Genomic DNA, 14,570 nt, shown 5'->3' on the forward strand with positions numbered 1-14,570 from the left:
GCACCAGGAGGAGAGCCCTGCGCCACCCCCTCCCGGCCATCCGAAATAAAAAAAGTGAAAAGTGCTGCCACAAAAATAAGTTTTGGTTTTTGGTTTAGGGCACTGGGACAAAGGCAAACAAAGCACAACAGAGCGCAACACTGTGCGGCGAAACGTGCGGCAAATGGAACAGAGAAAAAGTCCCTCGCTGAGAGAGGCGCAAAATTTCCCGTTTGCCGCGTGAACTTGTGGAACCTGGTGTACACTTTTGGGAACGAACGGCAAGCGGGAGAACGAATGTGGAAAGCGATATCCAAATTGAATTGTTTAATTGAAATTTAAGAGCCCTCAAGTACGGGGATTACTGCCCTGCCATTGCAGTAATGCACATTAAGTACTATTTTGCTTTAGTTATTATTATCCCTCTTTAGTTATTAATAATCATCAAATCTTATAATAAATGTTTTACCTAATAGTACTTTCTTCCCCACGGAGGACTCCCCTTTCGATTGGGTTCGGAAACCAAATCAAACTTCAGTTGCAGATTTATTATATTTATTGGGTATATATTTGTTATATAAATTATTATGTTGTATATTTTTCTTCATTCATTGAAAATTGCGATGAAATCTTGTTATGGCGTAGTCTGTTTATGAGATGAGATTATTATGATTACTGTGGGATTTGCGATTTTCGATTATTAAACCAAATATTGGTACACCTTTTGTTTATTAAAGATACCAAACAATTTGCCCCACAAGTGCGATCTACGGACAACGATTCAGAGTGCAACAATCACAAATATGGAAACGTAAACAATCGAAAGCAATGCATAAATGAGAATCCCGAAATGGGAAATACTTATACGGCAACTGTCCCCACAATGGGGCTTTAGAGACACAGCTAAAGTGAGAGAGAATTTCCCTCGGAACGATGCGCACGACGACACGCAACGAACGACCGAAGGCAGCCCGTCGCCCCATGCCCCATGCGGCGTGTGTGGATGCCATGTTTTGGTAGCAAGTCCGTCAGTGGCAGCGCCAGCGGATGGCGTTCAGTTAGGATGTGCAGTTCCAGCGGTGCGAACGTGTCCCGGGCGCGCCAATTGGCCAAGTAGCCGAGAAAGCCAAGAGCCAAGTCCAAGCAGCCGCCACACGGCAACTGTTCTCCATAGCCATAGCGCCAGCATCGAGCGGGAAAACGCCTGATAGAGAGTGAAATTCGCGGGTCGCGCGCTGTGTGTAAATAAACTGAAAAAGCGAGAAAAATCAGGCAAATCGAGTGAAAGAAAAACAGACCCCAACGGATCGTCCATCATCGGCGATCCGCACTATTTATTTCGACTTTCGAAGCGATTTACCGCCTGGTTGCAGTGAGTGCGCCAAAAACATTCGGCCCTAAATTATTAAATTTCAAGTATTGCCCTGAGGTGAACTCGAGCCGGAGCTAGTGTCTGACGGATGCCTCGGCGGCAGCCTGCGCAATGTGAAGAGAGCGAAGAAGGGCAGAGGAGCCAATCAATTGGATCGATGGGATCGCGTCCAGGCAGAGGCAGAAGAACTCCAGCGAGGATGCCCCCTTTTTGTACATAGCCAGCTTTTTCTACTCGTCTCTGTCATGTGTGTCTGTGTCCGTAACCGTAACCGTAATCGTATCCGTACCCGTATCTGTGTAACTGTATATACTGTATATGTGCTGTAGACTATAATTGATTAAAGGAAAAACCACAACTTAAACCAAAAACAAAACCAAAAGAACAGGGCGCGTTCTACCGTCTCATAGATCCCTCACAAATGAGCGGAAAACGCGCCACACACGAGTTTCGGTGCAAAAACGGGTATTAAAAATCGAAATAATCGAAATATTGCTAATGCTAGAGCTATGCTAGGAGTTAAATAAATTATTAGGGTTAATTGGGTGTTGTAGCGGCGGAACAAGAGAGCAGCCGATCACCGCATACGAGAAACCACTTGAATTGGAATTTCGCGCGTAAGCAAATTTAATTATAAATACGAGCCGGATGGACGGCAGCATGGGACCAATCAGACTATAGAGCTAGCCGTACACACACCTAGAGTTAGCCAGCTACACACTACAAAGTTAGAGAAGATCGCACAGAAGAGCGAAGCAGCACCATGGACTACAGCAGGCTGAATGCCAACATCAACACGGGCAACATCAGCACCGACGACTTTCTGGCCGTGTTCACGACCAGCTCCACAGCCGCCACTGGCGGGCCGCCCAATGGCACGCGATACCCGGAGAGTGCCACCCTCAATCCCCCGCTCCTAACCGTCGACGGCCAGCTGACGGTGCCGGGCCTTCTCGACCAGTCCCCAACGGGGTCGGGAGCAGGCTATATCAATGTGAACGACACGATATATCTGCTGAATGGGAGTTTCTACAATAGCACCCTACAGCTGGCGGGGAGCTACTACAACCAGAGCGGCGGAGCGGGAAACCTGAGTGGGGGATATGGACTCATGGGTAACGGCAGCAATATCACGGAAGTGCACTGGGACGGACGCTATCCGAGCGGGTACACGCTCACCCACATAGTGATTGCCTCGATCATTGTGACCATCCTGATGATCATCATCGTGGTGGGCAACATGCTGGTAATCATCGCCATTGCGACGGAGAAGTCGCTGAAGAACATCCAGAACTGGTTCATCGCCTCGCTGGCCGTGGCCGACTTCTTTCTGGGCCTCATCATAATGCCCTTCTCGCTGGCAAACGAGCTGATGGGCTACTGGATCTTCGGAAGCTGGTGGTGCGACATTCACTCGGCCATGGACGTCCTGCTCTGCACCGCCTCGATCATGAACCTCTGCCTCATCTCGCTGGATCGCTACTGGAGCATCACCAAGGCCGTCGACTATCTGAAGTCGCGGACGCCGGCCCGTGCCGCTGTCATGATTACGGCGGTGTGGATTATGTCGGCACTCATCTGCATCCCCCCGCTGCTGGGGTGGAAGGTAAAGATGCCCGAGGGACCGCTGCCCAAGTGCGAGGTAAGTGAAGTCATATTCTATGGGATATTGAGGCCAATTGATGGCAATTGACTGGCACTGGCGCTGGCACTGGTACTGGTACTGGGAGGTGGGGAATGAACACTTGTATTTGCAAACAATAAAGCGTAGGGGGATAAACGCATAGCTCAAATGTAGCTGAACGGCGGATAGAAATATGCAAAGCACAGAAATTGCGGCCTCTTTCTATGCAAATTTCGAACAATTGTCAGATCGTTCGGTGCCGGGCTTGGGTCGTTGGCGAAAGTCACGCAGAGAATAAAGGCTGAGATATTTATGCATATGAGTGGCGGGTAAATTCCAAGTGTGTCTAATTCTGCGCCCCCAACGTTTCCCCTGCTACCCTAATGGAGTGAGAGCTAGCTCCAAGCCCAAGCCTACCCCAAAAAGTAGGCCATAATCCATAGAAATATGCGCATTATCATGCGGGTCTGCCAGTTGTTGAATTTGAATTTGAATATGGGGGATTGTGGGTAGGCCACCACGAAACACAGACCACGAGACAAAAAGATACATGCATGGGCTTGTGGCAGGGGCAAAAGAGTAACAAACTAGCTGGCAAATTCACAAGAGAAATTCCTTGGCAAGGGGCACACAACATCCACATCCACATCCACATCACATCAGTAGCTGCCACAAACTGCCGCACGCCTGTCTTGCCAGCATTCAGCTTGGAGCCATTTTGGCGGTGCTCTGTTTTTTGGAAAATTCTTTAAATTGTGCCACAAATTGAAAACGTCCTTCAAACGAATCGATGCAGTCAGTCAGTCAGTCAGGCAGGAGACAGGCAAACATTCAATCAGAGTGACTGACCCTCCGTCCCCGCCCCGAGAAATTCAGTTTACAGCCAGACCACTTTTGACAGCGAAATTCAACCAGCTTTAAGAGTTTAAACGGCAACTTTCGTAGCACAAAAAAGTACGTAGAAATAAAATAAAATATTTCACCCCGTCCCCTGGTCAGTGGTTGGTTAAACCACAATATTATTTATTGCAATCATGATAAATGCGTAGAGACAGAGAGAAGGAGAGCTGACCAGCAAAATGGAAAATGCAAATGTCCCGGGGCATTCCCCCCCGGAGTATCCGTATCTGTATCCGAATCTCGCCTGTCTCCAGAAATTTTGATTAATTTTTTTGTTGGTTGTTGCTGCTGTTACACTGTCATTGGACAGTGAATAAAGCAGAAAAGTATCTGTAGAGAACCAAAAATAATAATAGAGTGGAGAAGCAAAAAATAAAGTATCTTTATATAGAAGAATGCTTACGTAAAGTTTGCCATTCAAATTAACCTTGAGACAATAAAATGCCGAGCTGCGGGAGCGGACGGGGGAGAATGTTGAATGTTTTTATTTACGGCCAGATATGGGACAGGACTGGACTATGGCCTGGTCTCTGGGCATCCCAGCCGGCCCGCAAATGCCGGCACATTAATCAAGCCTAAGTGGCCCGGATAAAGTTCCATTGCGGGAGTGAGATGGAGCCCAGCTTGTTGGCAGCCTCGAGGCGTAATGAACAGCCGTGTTTTTGGACAATTTTTGGGCAAAGCCAAACAACCATCCGAATGACAATTTATAATGTCGATGGCCAACTTTGCATATAAACTGAAATTAGTCTGTGTTTGACCAGCGCCCAAAGGGATTGATTACCTGGCACCTCGAACCCCCATTCCAATCATTTATCTCATTTAGCGGCAGAGGAGCAATTAGCTGGACGGCCCTTCACCCAACAGATGTCGGGACAACCGAACAAACCGCCAAAACCAATCAGCTAACTAGCCATATCGACACGGATACGGATATCTCTCTTGGCCCCGTCGCTCGACCAATCATTAAAAATGTCTCCCAGCCAACAGAAAAGCAAACGGGGATTTCGGGAAAGGAAATGCCTGTCGGCATTGCCCTTGTTCACGGCTGCTACCAAAAACCTCCAATTTACAGCCGAATCGAATAGCCTATCAGGGGTGGGGTCGGGGTCGGGGTCGGGGACAGGGGCGTTCGTCCGGGAGGAGAGTGGCATGGCCTGGTGAACATTTTAATTATGACACCATGTTGACATGTACAAAATTGTTGTAGGTCGTCGTCGTCGTCGTCGCCGTCGACGTCGCGCGGCGGCACATTGAACCGCAATACAAGCCGCACACCAGCAAATAGTAGGGGAAAACTGCCAGAAAGGTCGAAGCATTAGATACTCTTTCAAATTGAACGATGCTGTGGATGTTTATTTATGATTGGATTTATCTCAATGCCAACAGTACAGCTTGTTGCTCGATGGAAGGATAGGAAACATACTGCTTCTATGGTCTGCAAACATCATTGAAGACCATCATTACAGTGGGTATGTGAGGGTATAAAAAAGTTTCTGGTGTCATGTGAAGAGGCAGGCGACTGTGGGCGGTAGTGGTGCACAGCCGCTGATTTGACACTTGCCTGCTCGATTTAATTAATAAAAGAACATTTTAGAGAGCGATGACGCTGATTTTGCTCAACCAAGAGAAAGGAGAGGGAGAGCCCCTCGACGTTGTCTAGCCGTTGAACTAGTTTCGGGGATGAAGAGGAAAGTGGAAAAACGAAGGGGTGGCTTTCCATATGTTGGTATGTGCTATGTGTGTGTGCAAATATTTTGACAGGCGCATTTAATTGACATCAGCTGCCGCCCGCAGGGAAAGCAGTGAAAGTTTTCGCTCCCTGATTAATGCGCGGCCTAATGAGGTGTCTCTAATTATGTGTGGGGGCGGTGGCTGTAGCACGAATGCCACGCCACTGCGAGTGCGTGTTATTTTTGGACTCCTAATAAAGCCTGCGGTGAGGCCCCCGGGCATCATGTAAATCAGCCCCCATTGTTCGTCCGGCTCCGAAATGAGTGCAATTTGGCACAGAGAAATGCCCCATTTTGGGTACCAGTACTCCTCATATATATAAAAAGACTGCTTTAGAGTGGAGCCGGACTCATCTAATTCCTGGTAACTACATTATTCAATGCCCTGATTCCATTGGCTCACAATGCAAACAAAACTCAAGCTGTTCGGCACGTCCCATTGTGCCGCAATGTGGTCTTTTGTGGTCGGCGCCAAAGGGTCGGTCGGACAAGCACGGCCACAATGGACCTTATTATTATAATCCGTAAAGGGGCAAACACTTTATTGAAATATTAATCGAATATTATATGCCATTTTCCGGAAGGCGGACAAAAGGCAGACCTCACAATGGAGCAACAATCGGCCTTTGCCCCGAATAACTTTCATCAAATCCGAAAGTTTTGCCCAAATCAAAGTAGTTAAAACAAAACCAAAGATTCTCCGGGGCGATGCCATGAAGGAGGTGGGATTTTGTGGCATAGTCAAGGCAATTAGGGTCTTGTGGCAGTTTCGTCGGCAGCTCAAATTGCTTCTCACAAAAGAGTGTAGCATATACAACGGTGCGTATGTGTAATGTAATGTCATGATATGCCACACGCCCAGCCATCCGACCGCCCTTTCCACTACAACGACTTAAGTCATTGCTTAAGTAGCTCATTAGCGTCAGTTTTTGCCGCGCACTTTAAAGGAAATTAAGAGAAAAACTGCAGAGTGGCAAGGAGAGCAGAAAGAGAAACCATCTCGACCCTGTCACAGTCACCCTTCGACGGTGGTCCTCTAGCAGTCTTCTAGTCCCCCTCCTATGCGTATGTTCATCCTTAATGTCCTGGCCAGCGGCACGACTGCCAGAGAGCTTTAAGTTGACATTGAGCTCGGGCGAGTCCAAAGTGTGCGTGAGCCTGGGCACTTTTGATATTTTCTCATTATTTCGTACATGTGCATGAGCTCTGAATTGCTGTGTGTGTTGTGTGTCGGTGCGTGTGTGTGTGTGTGTGAGAGGCTGTAATTCTCGTTAGGTCTTTGTTACATTTCATACACTTGACTTGCTCTGCCTTCAGTCTGGTTGTTCTTGTTGCTTCTGTACTTACATTTGCCTTCCTTCGTAGATGTGCATGCTTATGTTCTGTGTGTAACTATGTGTGTGTGTGTGTGTGTGTGTGTGCAGCCCTTTACGTTAGCTAAAGTATTTTACATTTTTTTGGTGGCATTTTCAAGCAAAAGAAGGCAAAGAAATGCCAAAGTCCCAAAGAGTCCCAAACGAAACGAAATAAGAGCCGGGTCGGGTATTCCGACATAGCGATACCCAGTAAAGGGGTTAAATGAAGAAACATAGGAGCAGATAGCATAGAAGATACTCATATATAACGGATACCCCATTGGGTATTTGATCTTTTATTTTTTATAAATAGTGTATAAAATAGTTTTTTCCCCTTAACGTAAACGTATGCCCTGTTGGCTACAGGCGCGGCTTTCCAGGAATGCAATATACCCTTTTTCCCTTCCATTACCGGGTAGAAAAAAGGTTCAACAACAGTGGGCTAATGGGCTTAGTCCTTGTAGATTCCTTTGCTTATGTGGGTCTATGTGTGTATCTAGTCCGTGTCCATGTGCTGTGCACTATGCGAGTGTGTGTGGCTCCACATCGTTTGAAAAGTTCACTTTTTTTCGGCCATTACGGTCTTTGATGGCTCTTAAGATCATAATCAGTGGCATTTATTTTCAAGCAGCTGGAAGCGGGCTGAGCAGACGGCAACATTAACGCATTGAACTGCGTTATTACATCCTTGATTTGTTTATAACAGGAAATTATTAAAGAAAATATATGCCAGGCAGCGAGAGAAAATCAACAGAAAATCAAATAACAAGCATACGCCCCCGCTTACATTCATTCAATCCCGTTTTTTTTTCCTCGCCGCGGCGCTCCTTTGACTGTGTCTGTGGGCGCTCAAATCGTTTGCTAATTTCCGCTTGCCGCGCACTCATCGCTGCTGACATTACAGATAGGATGTGGCAAGAAAAAGAAGAGGGTGTGTGCTTCAAGAGAATCTGCTGGAGCGGGATCTCCAAACAACTGGCGGCAGAAAAAGCAGAGCACATTCCTTTGAATGTCCGCTTGCCCGGCTGTAGCAGGGGCAGTGGCGGTGGCACAGTGCCTCCGAGAAGGCATATGCCTTGGCATTTTATGCGTGGCATAGGCAAATATTGACATTTTAGCTTATGGCGCACGCACCACTAACTGGCGCCTGCCCCAGCCACAGCCACAGACACTGCCATGGACTTGTCCTTGGTTAAATTAAATTACAGAGCAATTCTTTCCGGCTGCTTTTTGGGCCCGTTTTTCGTTCCCGTTATTGTCAGTGCTGCACGTATACCATTTGCGGTCCCTCAATGCTCCAGCCATGTGCAGTACAGCAGCCTCATTGGCATTTGTCATGCCTCCTCCTCCTCAGTCGAAACTTAAAGTTGGGGCCACAACTCGAACTTCATTTGAAGTTATATACATGGACATACCCATGCCACATGGGCCCCGATGGGACTGGAACTGGGAATGGGACTGGGACTGGGACTGGGCTTATCCCCCTCGTTCATGATTTTATCGTGCCTGTCGCGTATTCCACGAACGGCAGGAATGGCTTCCGTTCATTCTCTGGCCGCATTCCAGGGCCTAGCCTCAGGGCCTCTTTTGTTTGGAGAACTTTTCGTGCTGCTCGCTCTGTCGGTTTGATTAAAATAAAGCCAAGTTTCTAAGCCCGGATTAGTGTCCGAATTATTATTATTTTTCCTTTTCCCTCGTTTTTTTTGGGTGCAAAGGAACGCGTTCTCAGTCAATTGTTTGGCTTTCATTGGCTGTGTGGCTTCTTAGGCCAGTCAGCTGGCGTTTATTTATTTATTTTATTTTGGTTGTTCGTTGGATTTTGCTCCGTTGGTAACTGTTTCTTAAAGACTGCTCGCCTCTGGCTTACAGAATTTGCATTGCACACTGGCTGGGGGGCTGTCTGAAAAGTTTTTTATTGCATTCCATAAACTGCAGAAGATGGCAGATTCCATACCTACCCCTATCCCCACTCTCATCCTCACCTCCATCCTTGCCTCGGGCAGAGAGATAGACACAGAGAGAGAGAGAGACAGAGTGTAGGGGCCGTTACTCACATTTGTTGTTGTGCTTTCTTATCGCATAAAGTACTCTCCCCCAAAAGTTTCAGCTCCAGATATGAGACGCTCACATGCGTAGGAATGCAACTCTGTGTGTGTACGAGATGTCATCTCGTATGAAATATAATTCCTTTGCTGAAGTTTGATATCATTATTTTGGTTGCCGCTGGCTGTGGCTCTGTTCTGGCCCCTCCTTCTCGGGCCCCGTGCGAAAAGCGCTTCAAGATTTCGCACGCGTATTAACTTTCACTTGCCGGGAAACATAAACAAGCTTTAAGCCAGGCCAACAGGCAACCGCAGGGTCGGAATCGGAGCTGTGTGGCCAGAGCCAATGGAAATTAAAACAGATTTGGTATTTATGATCCTGCCACAACCCTGGCTGCAAATAAATTGAACAAAAAGTAACTTGGGGAAGAAAGAGTGAGGCACCAAGAAAAACTCTTTTACAATTGACTGGAGTTCCGCTGATTGTAATTGAATTAAGAGCCTTCACGAAGAGAACCCAATGTGCACGATGACAACCATTTCCGTTGGCTTTCTGAAAGGGTCAAAGTTAATTTATTGCCAGAGTCTGCTTCTTCGATGGAATTGAGTAAATTCCGCACAAGTCTTGGACTTTCGCGGACTCTTGGACGAATCGTAACGTCAAATGGCGCCTAATTGGCAAAACAAGCGGAAAATCGCAAATTAAAACGGAATCTTTCCAAAGTCAAAGCTGGAAATAAACTTGTCTTTCCTCACTCTACCCCTCTCCATTCCCATTTTCGTTGCTTTAAGACAAATGAAACAAATTGCGCATACGCCTCCTCCAGGCGCTTTAGCCGCATTTCTTGCCCTGTGATTTGCCGTTAAAGGAAATGAAATGAAATACTGGCTCCTCTTCGTTTTCTACGCATTCTTACCCTTGGCCTGGCGCCAATAGGGCAGGCAGGCAGGCAGGCAGGCAATTTCCTATGTGATTTACTTGGCCAGCTGCCAGCTGAAAGCCCTATCATCAACACCAGTCACAGGGGGTTGCCCATAATTAAAGGGTATTGGGGCTGCAGTTAATTTCATACGCTCGTGCCACAAGCAATCGCCGGATCGTTCGATAATATCGTATTTCTTTAGCAAAATTCCGCAAAAAGCGCTTGACATTTATGACAACATTTGCGCACACATGAACACCATAAATTAACTTCACGCAAAAACTTTCCCGGTTCCGGCAAATGGTCTGGTCTGGGGGCATAGGTCGGTGACGGTGCTGGTGACGCTGCCGGTGTCGGTGGCGGGACTGACTGTCATAACAATGTCAAAACTTAAATATTGACAATGCCATTGACAGGGACATCGACAGGGACATCGGTATCGAGGCTGCCGTGCACTGCTCTGTTTAGCCGCGCTCAGCTTTTATGGCCACGCATAATTTTTCCATATTTTCGGCTGTGTCAAAGTCACAGATTTTCACCAGAACAGAACCCTTTCACTCGGCTTTTGGCTTTTGGCTTTAGCTTTCGGCTTTTATGTGCAAATTGCGCGCAGTAAATAAAAATAAATGAGTATGAAAATTTTTTACTCCTATCAGCAGTATTTTTTTATTCGACTCGTTGGCACACATGTCGTGTGTGTAGCCGTAGCGCCTCTATCCTCCGTGGTACCTCCTTCATAATAATCGTAATGAATGGCTTATCACGCCAGCTGGCGTTGTCACCATCGTCAGGGCCATTGCCATTGCCATCGCTATCGCCGTAGTCTGGCGCCTCCTTTGTTGGTTCGATACACGGCCTGGGATTGGGAGTGGTCTGGGAGGACCAGTATGGGCCACGCAGGAAGTGGTTAATAAACGAAAGAGTTATGCAGTTGGCACAGGAATCTCTTTCAGCAATCGACACTCCACAGTCGACACTCGACTCGACTCGACTCGAAGCGACTCAACCACTCGCACGCCTCGACAATAAAATGAAATTTAGCAATTCAATTTAATGCGTTATTTGTCGTAAACTTCCACCGTGCCGGGCATATTGATTTACACTTCCACTTAAGTGAAAAAAAATAAATAAACTGGAAAACACTGAAAAAGTGAGATAATTGCCAGTTGAGTCAGCAGCACACATGGGATCCGAACCCGGTGGCCGTATGAAGATTTATGGCCACGACGGAATCAAATACCAATTTCGCCATTCATTAAATTCAACTTTTGAGCGGCCGCTTTAAGGTTTTTGGGCCTTCGGCTTTATCGGCTCGAGCCAGGAGCGAGATTCGGATCCGGATTCGGGACCGGATCGGGTCCTTGGCACTTTGTCGCATAAACATAAACACTTAAAAATTCAGCGGCGAAAAATAACAACACCAGCGAAGAAAATGGTGCTGAATTATTTTCATGTTGTTCTCTTTTTCGGCGAGCAGGCGGCATAATCCATTTTGAATAAAATTCCGAATGAACAGACACGGCAAAGGAGCCCCGAAGGAGGCAGAGACAGGGACAGAGTCAGACAGGGACAAAATCCTGCCGCATTCTTTGTTCTGTCGCCCGGCTTTTGCCTTTTTTCCCGGGCTCTCGTCGAAGATGGAGAGACACAAACACACTTAAAACATGAGCACGAAAAACATTTACATAAAATCGTCTTAAAGTATTTGCGCGCCTCATCGTCGCGGCAAAGAAAAAGAGGAGGAAAAAAACAAGGACTCGGATGCGCCCGTAGGCCAAATAAATTACACAAAATGTCGTCGACCCACCCTTGCCCGTTTTGTGGGCCATTTTATGCTATTAACCATAAAGTGAAGTGGGCCGTGCCACTGGAAAAGGTCCAGTCCAGCGAGAAATTATAGAAATTGCATTTATTTGCCCGAAACATGAATAAGTTTTAATTTGCTTTTCGCTCTTGATGCAGTGCCCCATAATCGCGCACTAAATGCGAACATAATTACCCCAGAGCTAGAATAAACTCTCGTTTGTGCAATCCAATTGAATTTACCAGCTGAAATTGCATTGCGTAAATGAATTTGTAGTTTTAATTCGCCGGGTCTCCTCCGACAGAGGCCGGAATGGGCCTGGAACTGGGTCTGCAGCTAGGGGAAAACTTTCAAATCAACTTTATCACCCGGCAGCGCACATGTCGCTGGGGAGCAGCACTCGGCCGCCAGAGAAATCAAAAAAGTTTAAAATTAAATGAGACAGACACAAAGGGAGACAGAGCACACAGACGGAGCAGGGGGACCATTGACAGGACTTTATCATAATAGTAGTACACGACCAGTACATCTCTGGCTCCGGCTTCGGCCGACTCTCAAGTATCATTGGCTCAATGGGGGGCAAATTTAATTTCGCATACATGAGTTTAATTCTCAACATTCATAAATCCCGGCCAAAGCCCGAGATGATTCATGTACTCGTAGACTCGGACCGGCAGGGGCACTGACTGGTGCTGGCGCTCTGCATCCCCCTCTGCTAATTATGCAAAAGTTTTTGCTGTTTCAGTCTCGTACTTTTTATTGCCGGGCCGGGGCTACTCCCTTGGGTCAATTTTAATTACGCTCATTTGGAGCCTTTTAATGGAAATGAAAAAAAAAAAACAGCAACGTGGGGGAAAAGAACAGAAGAGAACAAAACATAAATATGGCCAAAAATGGAATTGAAGAAATTTTAAATTAAAAACAACAAGCCGTAAAGCAGGGCGTGTCAAATTTGACAGCGGCAACGAAGTGAAAATTGCCGGAGCATAATTGAGACGGCAAAGGGAGTGGCAGCCGCAGACCCTTTCCGCAATTTTTGACTTTTGTGCATAATTAAAAGTATGCACATCGACATTTGCGGAAAGGCCATGTTATAAATATTTATTCTCTGGCTTTTTAGCATTTTCAAAAATTCCGTCAGCACTTCTTTCTGTGACTCTGGTTAAGCCTTCGAGTTGTGCATCTCATATCATCTCATTTGGAATGCCACCAGCCAAAACACTCTCTTCTGCAGGATGCCATCTAATTTTGCATTCCAAAGGGAAAGGGAAAGTCTTTGGTGCTCTCCTCTGATCCATCTCTGGCTCTTATTTTTCCAGAGTGTATAATCGTCAATCATCATAATTCTGGCACTTTGCCGCACACGTTACGCATACGCCCCCATGTCGATGGCTCATTTTTCCAAATGAAGCGCATTTTACAGTTCCCTTTAATGTGTGCCATAAAAGCACGAGTCAGGGAACCGCCATTGCCTTTGCCTTTGCCTTTGTGTTTCATTAACACGCAGACAATGAAGACGGATGACAGTGTGAAGAGGGTTAAGGAGAACAGAAAGCAGCGGCTGTCGAGAGGATGAAAGTGGAGTCAGAAAAGAAGAAAGAGTCTGAGACGAAAATGGAGTCTGAGCAAAAGATGGCGAATGAAATATAAAATTGAGTCTGAGACAAAGATGGTGGTGGCTCAGCTTCAGCCCGCCGCCTTGCACTCATTTGCGCTCTGTGTGCTGCCGGCTCTGTCTGCGCCGAGGTTTTATTGAGTTATTGTTCCCATTGTGTGCTCTGGCTGTGTTTCCTCTCTGTCTGTCCCCTCTCTTTAACAACCGGATACGGTTGCTCACTTCCTCTTGGCTGCTCACTGAAGTTTAAAACTTCATTCAAAAAGTGTGTGATTCTTGCCCAAAAAAAAAATTGAAGAGAAACCTAAAAAGAAAATCCAGTGTGCCGCCGCCCTTCTGACCACACGTTGAGAGACCACGATAAATCCTGTGCAGCTTCGTCTCTCCTCCTTTCGATTCGCTCGGTTCCACACTGCTGCCATTTTTATTTTATTTGGCATTATGAAATTAGTAAATGCCAGGCCATTGTTCCTGCTGCAAGGAATTCCAGGCCATCAAGAAAAAGGCAGGCAGCCCACAGACAGGCCCTGCTGCTTTGTTGTTGGGAAAAAACGTAAAAATATGATTTGGTATTATGACCAGGGCATGCCGCATGTAGCTTTCCCATTTGTTATCCTTGTTATGGATGCGAGCGTGCCATGAAAGGGACTGTGCAGAAAATTAAGTGCGTCCCATCAATGGAATTTTGATTGCAAATAACAAAATGTTGGTGACGAATCCTATCTTACGACTCTGATCGATGGCAACAAGTGGTTAGATCGTAGATCGACTTCTAATACCGCAGCAAACGCGAAATCCCAACAGCTCGGAAATGAGTCTCATGTTGAATGATTGCCAAATGAAATCTAGCGACCATCTGTGGCAGCCACTCTGATGCTGTGATTGTATCCGCATTGCCGGCATCGGCATATGCTATGCGTCAGGCCCATGCTGATCATAAACTTGCCACACGCTTACACAACTCCTCACAGAAGCAAATAAATAAGGCAATAAGAGAACCAAAGAAAAAGAAGCAAAGTCAACCCAACCTAACCCAATCCTCTTTGCAGCACCTACTCGTGCAACCTATGCTTGCCACTCTTTCGAGTCTGCCAGGCAGCAGGCAGCAGGCACCAGGCAAGAGAAGGAGAAGAAGCAGGAGGCACAGCACACATATCATTTGTCTGTCTGTCTGACTGCCTCTCCATGTGTCCTTGTGTCCTTGTGGGTCTTTCTCTCATTGC

The 14,570-nt window shown here is 46.7% G+C and overlaps 1 protein-coding gene across 1 annotated transcript in view; it reads left to right on the forward strand.

The window, feature by feature from the left end:
* Nucleotides 1-1,923: 1,923 nt before the first annotated feature.
* LOC6588162 (alpha-2 adrenergic receptor) overlaps nt 1,924-14,570 on the forward strand; it is a 41,331-nt gene continuing 28,684 nt past the window's right edge. The window contains exon 1 of the mRNA XM_026984247.1: nt 1,924-2,993. Within this exon, the coding sequence (XP_026840048.1) occupies nt 2,115-2,993 (879 nt within the window). The 5' untranslated portion in view covers nt 1,924-2,114. The remainder of the gene's footprint in view (nt 2,994-14,570) is intronic.

Source organism: Drosophila persimilis, unplaced genomic scaffold (assembly GCF_003286085.1).
Source record: "Drosophila persimilis strain 14011-0111.01,24,50 unplaced genomic scaffold, DperRS2 tig00000000-arrow-pilon, whole genome shotgun sequence".
Taxonomy (NCBI): domain Eukaryota; kingdom Metazoa; phylum Arthropoda; class Insecta; order Diptera; family Drosophilidae; genus Drosophila; species Drosophila persimilis.